At 36.0% G+C, this 10,207-nt stretch overlaps 1 protein-coding gene across 5 annotated transcripts in view; it reads right to left on the minus strand.

Moving 5' to 3' along the window:
• The window catches only part of ITCH (itchy E3 ubiquitin protein ligase), a 118,164-nt gene that overhangs the window by 68,728 nt on the left and 39,229 nt on the right, over window positions 1-10,207 (minus strand). For all 5 annotated transcript variants that reach the window (XM_081832954.1, XM_081832950.1, XM_081832949.1 and 2 more), the window contains 3 exons: window positions 8,959-9,100; window positions 5,466-5,590; window positions 3,893-4,030 (listed from right to left, as the gene is read on the minus strand). In XM_081832954.1, coding sequence (XP_081689080.1) covers window positions 3,893-4,030; window positions 5,466-5,590; window positions 8,959-9,100 — 405 coding nt within the window. The remainder of the gene's footprint in view (window positions 1-3,892; window positions 4,031-5,465; window positions 5,591-8,958; window positions 9,101-10,207) is intronic.

Genomic DNA, 10,207 nt, shown 5'->3' on the forward strand with positions numbered 1-10,207 from the left:
AAAACCTATCCCTAAAATAATTTTAAATACATCAAGAGTATACATGGTAAAGAATAAAGATCTTTACAAGAGTATGCTCCTTATTTATAATCATGAATTTAGAAGTAAAATAGATTTTTATTTGTCTTTAGGAAAAATAATGTCTTTGACAGTAATACTTTTCAGGGGTATATTTGGGAAGACAGGTGTTAAATTAATAATCTACCATGACAACCCAAGAGGTAAAAATAGATGAATGGGAAGTACTTGCAGATATGAACAACTGCCCACACTCAATTTGTTGAGTTAATTTAGATCTGAGTGCTAAAACAGTAAGTCTATCTAACTAAAGGATTCTTCCCAGAGATGCATAAAGACCTATTAACTCTGTACTTAAGTAGAGGAAAACACCAGAGCAAATTATGAAGTTATTTTCTAAACCAGAGAAATAAGAAAGAATATCAAAGAAAATGCAACAACTACAACTAACACTCATTTGCATATTAAACTTGTTTGCTGAGCGAGGGCAGGGGGTGGGAAAGTGGAGCGGGGATTGAAAGTTCTCTAGTTTTCAAATACAGCTTGAAGATAAGTGGGAAGAAAAAACAAACATGCTGAGTAAGTTTTGTTTCACTTGAAAAAGGTTTACTTATGTAACTGCCATTTTTAGAAAATTTATCCACCAGGGGTGCCTGGGTGTAGTTGATTAAGCATCCAACTCTTGGTTTTGGCTTAGGTTGTGATCTCAGGGTCGAGAGACGGGGCTCTGGGGTCGGTGCGGAGTCTGCTTGAGACTCTCTCTCCCTCTGCCCTTCCTCCCCTGCTAAATAAAAAAAAATAATAAATCTTCAAAAAAATCTGAAAAACTAAGAAAAAAAGAAAAGAAAGAAAATTTATCCACAAAAAAGAATGAACCAAAAATTTCTAACTACCCAAAGAGATAATACTATCCCATCAGGAAAACCAACTTTCACAGTATATTTAAATATACAGCAAGCTATTATTTGGTGACTTTTAATACTAAAATTCAGACAGTGATTTCTTTTCATAAATATCATTTAAGAGCGCCTGGGTGGCTCAGTCGTTAAGCGTCTGCCTTCGGCTCAGGTCATGATCCTAGGGTCCTGGGATCAAGCCCCGCATCGGGCTCCCTGCTCCGCGGGAAGCCTGCTTCTCCCTCTCCCACTACCCCTGCTTGTGTTCCCTCTCTAGCTGTCTCTCTCTCTGTCAAATAAATAAATAAAATCTTTAAATAAATAAATAAATAGATAAATAAATAAATAAATATCATTTAAAACTTAACCAAAAATATTTACATCTACAAGAACAAATTTCTTCTAGGAACCATCCTACGTGTTCTTCCACAAAAAAACTTCTAACTGAGGCTCCTGGCTGACTCAGTCAGTTAATAGAGCATGTGATTCTTGATCTCAGGGTTGTAAGTTCAAGCCCCATGTTGGGTGTAGACATTACTTAAAAATAAAATCTTTCTTTAAAAAAAACAAAACAGGGGCACCTGGGTGGCTCAGTCGTTAAGCGTCTGCCTTCGGCTCAGGCCATGATCCCAGAATCCTGGGATCGAGCCCCGCATCGGGCTCCCTGCTCAGCCGGAAGCCTGCTTCTCCCTCTCCCACTCCCCCTGCTTGTGTTCCCTCTCTTGCTGTGTCTCTCTCCGTCAAATAAATAAAAAATCTTAAAATAAAAATAAAAATAAACAAAACAAAACAAAAAAACAAACTTCTGACTAACATCCTTAGGGCAAAAACATCTAAAAATCTTTAACAATAGAAAATTATTGGAATACAAAAGCAATCTCCCTCATCCCCCCCAGTTCTTATCCAACCAAGTAACTGCAGGTGCTAGAAATTCAATTTTCGTACTAAACTCTAATTTTCATTTCTAGCCTGTAGTTAAAGTTACAGAAATGGAACCAAAGAACAATACAAGTGTAGTTCCCACCACACATGCTTGTGCATTCAACTGGATTTTGTTTGCTTACAACTCATGATTTGATTCAAAGTTTCTAGGTTTTTAAGAGTGAAACCAATAATATACTGGAAAGAATAGGAAACATCAATAAACATTTGTGTCTCAGTCTTGACTCTGCATCATAGCAGTTGGTATGATACTGGACTTACTATTTGAATTATCAGAACCTCACTTACCTTATATGCAAAATATAGGTTTTGCCTTACAAATCTATGATGGTTAAATGAGTGTATATGTAAACACACCAACATAGTGGTTGGCACATGGCAAGCATTCAAAAAATGGCAGCTATTTTATCTGGCAACCACTGTGACTTTCCAGTTAAAAACCTCTTTCTACTTCAAAATATCAGGTTAAATTCTATCAATTATTTTCCTACCTGAGTGGAAAATTGGTGACACAGAAATGTTCACTTCTGTGGGCAATAAACAGTAAAGTCTTAAGTATAAATATGCAGTTTAGATTCTACTCTGAAAAATGAAGACTAACATGATTTGTTAATTATTAAATATTATGCATTAGTAATAGTTTCAACTTGTAGGGTGTAAAAAACTTGGGAAGCTATAAATACTGAGTTTAGAACAATTTAACAATGAAATTTAACTTATATATTATCTTCCAGAATTCTGATTTATGGAAAAATTTGACCAAAGTTCCTGTGAATGGCAGTCAATTAAAATGAACTCATCAACTCTGAAGTAGTACAGTATGACCATTTCAGAAATTTCTCTCCACCCTCATTAACCTCAAAGAACCAATCTGGAAGATACACTGGGACTATCTTGACGGTCCTGCTATTAAAAAAGAGGTTAAGTTGGGGCGCCTGGGTGGCTCAGATGGTTAAGCATCTGCCTTCAGCTCAGGTCACGGTCCTGGGGTCCTGGGATCAAGCCCCACATCGGGCTCCCTGCTCGGCAGGGAGTCTGCTTCTCTCTCTCCCTCTGTCCCTATCCCCCTGCTCATGCTCTTTCTCTATTTCTCTGTCTCAAATGAATAAATAAAATCTTAAAAAAAAAAAAAAAGTCGTAAGTTAAAGAAGTAGGAAGTCTTCCAAAGCAGAAACAGAATAACAACACCTGACAACTAAATGTTTCTAAATAATGCAGTTTCTAAATAAACAAAAACTTCGTCAGACTAATCAAGGAAACCATTAATCTGCTCTTTGTCTTGGGGCCTCTAAGTTTCACTTGAAATGTAGATTTCAAGTGAAAATACACTTAGCACATTAGTAAGTGATGAAGTATCTAAAAGGAATCCACTAAGTAGTTTTATTAAGCATGCTAGCTATACAGGCACTAATTCAGGTGTCAAACTTCTTTCAACTACAGTTCATGTTTCATGTTTATTATTCCCTTTAACATAAACTATTAATCATAAACTGTAAGATATATTGGCATACATATAATGAATTGATTTTGTTATTATTGTAACACAAAGACACCTTTATAAATGTAAACTACAGAAATGGCAAAGGATGGCAAATGGACTTCAGCTTGTACTGGCAGTCTGGTACAGTACTAAATAGGATTACCAAGTACTAAGCAGGATTTCAAGTCAAATTTAAACTCAACCAGACACTGCTACAGGCAAACTATGTCTGCCATTGACACTGGAGAGGATGTGGCATCATAAGCCACATTAACTCTCATCACTGGCCTACCAAATAAATACTTTATGAATCAATTCATTACACAGTCAGCTCTGATGCAACTTTTACGTGGCTAGCTTTTCAACTTATAGAAAAATGTTTTATTCACAGAAACAATGCACTAAAAGGAAAATGATTAAAATTATCAATGTCTCTTTTTAAAAAGGAAATAATTTCTTTAAGATGAAAAAGAATAGCAGTAATTACATCAGCATTCTTTGGTGGCTACTGTTAAGAAGAATCATTAAAGAGCCTATACAAAAAGTGATTACTTACTTTCTGAACCTGTAGTTTCACCATTGGTAACAACTTCAGACTCTAACTGCAGCCCATCAAGACAAACTGACAAGTCTCCTATTGTCTCTGTTGGCTCTTTGTCACCTACAAGCTGTAAAGTCATAACTACTTCCTCAACTGTAAAAAAATATAATTACAGAACAAAATGGTCACTTTTTTTTCTTTAAGTCATCTTAAGTCTTAAAAACAATGTCAGAAAAACAGTATTTATGTGTTTATAATTTTTTAGTATACTTCATTGAGGCCTTTTGACACAAAACATTTTTGCTAATGCTTAATATCCATAATGTAAAAAACTAACTAGCTCAATCATCTCATTTGTTATATTCATTCCATCCTTGCATAAAATACGCCAGCAGGATTATTCAGCAACATATGCCTGAATTTTATTGAGTGAAAACATGTAACTTAAGAATGGATTAGGGCGCCTGGGTGGCTCAGTTGGTTAAGCGACTGCCTTCGGCTCAGGTCATGATCCTGGAGTCCCTGGATCGAGTCCTGCATCGGGCTCCCTGCTCGGCGGGGAGTCTGCTTTGCCCTCTGACCCTATCCCCTTCTCATGTGTTCTCTCTCATTCTCTCTCTCTCAAATAAATAAATAAAATCTTTAAAAGAAAAAAATTATAAAAAAAAAGAATGGATTATATCTCAGGAGCGCCTGAGTTGCTCAGTTGGTCAAGCTTTCAACTCTTGATCTCGGCTAAGGTCTTAAGCTCAGGGTTCTGAATTCAAGCCCTGTGATGGGCTCCATGCTGGGCATGGAACCTACTTTAAAAAAAAAAAAAAGAATGGATTATATCTCTTAAATCTTAAATGAGATTTAGGAAGTACGTTTTAGATAGTCAAGGGGTAGAAAAATATCTATGTTTAATTTTTTTTAAAAGATTTTATTTATTTATTTGACAAAGAGAGACACAGTGAGAGAGGGAACACAAGTAGGGTGAGAGAGACAGGGAGAGGGAGAAGCAGGCTTCCCGCGAAGCAGGGAGCCCAATGCGGGGCTCGATCCCAGGACCCTGGGATCATGACCTGAGCCGAAGGCAGACGTTTAACGACTGAGCCACCCAGGTGCCCCCAAAATATCTATGTTTTAAAATCATGATATTAATCAAAACAAACATGTTTCAAGCTTATTATATCTATATGTTATATATACACACACAAAAAAACCCACAGCCACTTAAATTAGGAAATTTTAAAAATAAGTATTTGAAAAGAAAATCTGCCAAAATATTAACCCTATTTGTCTCTGAAATGGGGTTACATTTTTCCTTCACCTCTGCTCTATATTTTTTAGTTTTCCATAATTGAGCATGTTGTATTTTAATAAGTACCTATTTATTAAATTTATTAAAAATATTGGGTCAAAATGAATGGCTAAAACAAGGTTACTCAGAATGCTTTAATAGTTCAAGATTCTTCTCCTTATTAATACTATAACCAAGTAAATTTAAAAACAAATAGTGAACATAGTCATTCCATATCTTTTCACATGAATTTTATATAGAAAAACAAATAGCCTAGCACAATTTCTTTTACTTTTATATACATACGTTTCATGTTGTTTGACTTTAAGGTTTCAAAGATATCTAATGCAGCAGTTCCCAACAAAACATCAGATTTCAGTGTCTGGTGACTCCACACACGAAAATGTAATTTACTCACAGGGGTGACGATACTAAAAGTAAAGAAAGGTAAAAAATATGTATTATTTTCATTAAAATACCACAACGGGACCCTAAATAAATTACAATTAAATTTTAATGTCTAAATCTTTTAACTGTAGACCTTATAGCTTACTGTACAACCAATATTGCCCATTTTCTATAATCTTATGGAAAACATCTGAATGTTACATGCTCACATCATCATTTTCATTTGTAGTTGAACTACAGGGGCAACTTCATGCATGTATCATCAATAAAAGTAAAACTGCTTATCATGCTACAAACTGTTAGAAATCTAGTTTTACTTTAGTAAAAAGTTAATTTACCTTTATAAAAAAGTTAATTTATAAATTAAATCCTTATTTTAGGTCAGGTAGTATAGTAAGCCTGAGGTTCTATCATTTAATCTTCACAGCAACCCCAAGAGATGGGAATTACCACCCCCATCTTCAGATATAGAAACTGCTATTCTTCAGAGAAGTTAAGCAAATGCCCAGCATCGCACAGCTAACTAGTCAGTTGCAGGCTGTAATTTGAACAAAGGTCTGGTATTAAAATTTGTATTGAAAAGTTCCTCAGTCTTGGGGAAAAAAGAAACAAAAAAGTTCTTCAGTCTGCTACATGATTTGAGGATTATGTTAGATACCCCAAGTTTCACACTGCTAAAAGAAAGCGTCCATGATAACTGTCAAATATAGACTCACTCACACCTTGCCAAATGCCAATAAAGAATACTATCTGGGTGCACCTAGGTGGCTCAGTCCTTCTAAAAGGTAATCAAATCTGGAGGGGGACAAATAAACACTTTCTCAGAAGTCTACCTATGCCTAGTCCCCTCATCATCATATTTCCACCACCATTTTATTTTAAGATTTTATTTATTTATTTGACAGAGAGAGACACAGAGAGAAAGGGAACACAAGCAGGGGGAGTGGAGAGGGAGAAGCAGGCTTCTTGCCGAGCAAGGAGCCTGATGTGGGGCTCGATCCCAGGACCCTGGGACCATGACCTGAGCCAAAGGCAGATGCTTAACAACTGAGCTACCCAGGCGCCCCTCCACCACCATTTTAACAGTTTAAACAAACTAAAAAATTTTCATCTTAACACTGCCTCTTCTGGGAGATGGGGAAGGAGAATGTATTCTTTCTCTTTAAAATTCTCAGATGTTATGGGACGCCTGGGTGGCTCAGTTGGTTAAGCCACTGCCTTCGGCTCAGGTCATGATCCTGGAGTCCCAGGATCGAGTCCCACATCGGGCTCCCTGCTCAGCAGGGAGTCTGCTTCTCCCTCTGACCCTCCCCTCTCTCATGTGCTCTCTCTCTCACTCATTCTCTCTCTCTCAAATAAATAAAATCTTAAAAAAAAAAAAAATTCTCAGATGTTATGTTCAGAAGAACATATAATACAGATCAAGAAAACACTTCTCCATTAGGTGTCTGGTAAATCATAATGGGAATAGAATAAAAGAAATGATTACTTTTACTTCAATTTGAGAGAGGATAAAGTATGCTGTCAAAGATGGTCTTACCTAAATTATTTCAATTCAATTCTAGAGAGAATGCCTGCAATGGAAGCCATGTTAAAATTGCAGACCAATCTGTTGCAACTTAAAAATTCAAAACTTGAGCTATGTGTTCCCCCCAACATCTGGGCTCAACAAGAGCACTATCATAAGTGGCTACAAGGAGAGTTTCTTTTTTCTTAACTTTTAAACCACTAAGGAATTCACATCATTATCAGCTTAAGAACCTCAAAGTGCACATCTAGTGAGCACAGTCAGTAGCTGGAAGAAACTAGATGAGTATTCAGTCAATACTCAATTATTCTGCTGAATATCTCTAGTCATTATGGAGGCTGTGAACTTTTACAGATTTCATTTGCTTTTCTAAAAAAATTTTACTCATATAATTTAAAATTTAGAGACAATCTCTAACAGATCATTAATTAAAAACAAAGACTAAACATTGTTGAAATAAATACAGATGAGAAACATTAGAATGACACTTCTTAAATTTCACTCATTTGCTCAAAATCATCATAAAGTACATCAAGATGCCCTAGAATCCAAAATTCATGTTAAAGAACAATTTAGGTATATCCAATTTGTTTTGTCATTTATTAGGAATAAATACTATACACATAAGCATGTATTGTATGAAGAGCATATAGTTTCAAATATCTTATCTCACCATTTAAAAACAAAACTTTTTTTAGTCACTCGTTTATTTCTCTAGGGGAAAAAATGCAAGAATTCCAAATGTTAGTTAATAAAAAACAATTTTTGTTATTTGATGTGGTAATAACCAATGATATTTTGAACTACATTTTAATATAGTTAGTCTCCAAACTAAATATGCTATATTATTTTGAAATCCATTTGTTGGTAAATCATGTTTTCTTCCATTTTAGTAAAAACATTAAACTTAATCTATAATTCTCTTCAGTGAATGTACAATACCAACACATGGGGCTCTGTCACTAAGTTTTAAAAATTGAGCTATCTGCTATTTCTGTGAATTCATTCCACAGATAAAAACACCAACATACAGACACAGGAACATGGATGTATAATACAATGCTGTGTGATAACACAACATTAAAAACCAAGTGATAACAGGAAACTAGTAAAATAAATAAATAAATAATAAGGAATATTATGTAACTATATAAGGTATGTTAGATCTGTATGTATACAGCTAGAGAGATAACCATACTAGGTAAAGTATAAAAACAGAGTTCTAGAATAAATGTATAATTTCTTTCAAAAAAAGGAAGAAAACCCCTGTGTAGGTTCCGTATGGGCACTGTAATTAAAAACACAAAAACAAAACTATTTTTAAAAACTAAACTAAAAAATAAAGTGAGCAGGACACCTGAATGGCTCAGCCGATTAAGCTAAGCGTCTGCCTTCAGTTCAGGTCATGATCTCAGGGTCCTGGGATCCAGCCCCTCGTCTCAGGCTCCCTGCTCAGCAGGGAATCTGCGTCTCTGTCTCCCTCTCCCTCTGTCCCTCCCCGCTGCCCATGTGAGTTCTCTCTCACTCTTAAATAAATAAATAAATAAGACTAAAGTGAGCTACTGATAGCTCTAAATTAAGGAAAGAGCTGCTAAGAATCTTTCTAGGCCCATGACCATGGGCTCTCCAGATACTGTTCAGTAGCAATAATGATACCATCACCAACTAAACTAGAGAAGGTAAAGGAGAGATTGGAAAAATAAATATCTAAAGAGAAACAAAAAGGGGACTAAAGAAAGGAGTCCTAGGAATAGGGGAGAAAGAAAAAATGAAAGAGGAGGAGGAGCAAAGAAATTTTTAAAGCTTCATTTCTATTCACCTACTAAACTAAATATACATTACAGAAAATACTTTCAAACCTACACTGTAAGGGGTTGCTTCCATTTGGGACTGTTCGTATTGTTGCATTTTTCTGTCTTCTTTGACTGTCCGTCTACTGTGACTTCCACATAAGGACTTGGTCCAAACCAATTCTTTTTATTTTCTTTAAGTTTCGCTGAAATGACTAGGCAAAAGAAAAGGGAAACTATTTAAATATTTGAAATGTTAGTTCATCCTTCAAATCAATTTAATTTCATAAAGGTTACACAGAACATTATTACTTTTACTCAGAGAGGCAGTTTTGCTCTAAAATATTTACTAATTTTATTCAGTCATGACCTTTGTATTTCCTTCCAACCTAGTAAATAAACATATTACTTCCCCCATTATCATGAACCCAAATTACTATTACTATACCCCCAATGTTGGTATCAATAGTCTCAGAACTCTAATGTCAATTAAAAAGTACAACAAACCTGGTCAACAAATATTTGAATGCCTACCATGTACCAGATATTGCTCTAAACTATAAATAGAGTAGTTTACAGTATAGAAAAGGTTCTGGCTCCAGGGAGATAATATCCTAGTTAGAGAAAGTCCATGTGCTGAAAAACAGGCTAACATGGCAGATTATGACTTGGTAGTAAGGAAGACCTCTGAGGAAGCACTTTTAAGCAAACGTCTAAACGACAGGGAGTTAGCCATTGAGAAGAGAAGTGGGAAGAGCATTCCAGAGAGAAGCAAAAAAAACTTGGCATATCTGAGGAAACTATAGCAAACAGGGAAGTATGGTAAATGAGGTGAGATCACATTTAGCTTTGTAAGCCCAGATAAGGAATTTGGATTTTATTCTAAAAGCATGCTGGAAAGCCACCAGAGGAAGAGAGTTACAAACCAGGATTATTTTTTAGCATCTCATATATCTCATATTAGTAAGAGCTCCCTACGAAGTGCATCTTAAGATACTGACTCCAGGGCGCCTGGGTGGCTCAGTCATTAAGCGTCTGCCTTCGGCTCAGGTCATGATCCCGGAGTCCCGGAATCGAGTCCCACATCGGGCTCCCTGCTCGGCGGGAAGCCTGCTTCTCCCTCTCCCACTCCCCCTGCTTGTGTTCCTGCTCTCGCTATCTCTCTCTCTGTCAAAAAAAAAAAAAAAAAAAAAAGATACTGACTCCATCATCTTCACCCTTGAATTAGTCAGTTTTGCCAAAAAATAACCTTGTCCAAGCCCCTTGGACAGTGTAATAAGTAGATCTGAATCTAGCAGAGCACCTCATGGTTTCCACAAATG

The sequence above is a fragment of the Leptonychotes weddellii genome, chromosome 10, assembly GCF_054177405.1.
Source record: "Leptonychotes weddellii isolate Sample4059 chromosome 10, ASM5417740v2, whole genome shotgun sequence".
Taxonomy (NCBI): domain Eukaryota; kingdom Metazoa; phylum Chordata; class Mammalia; order Carnivora; family Phocidae; genus Leptonychotes; species Leptonychotes weddellii.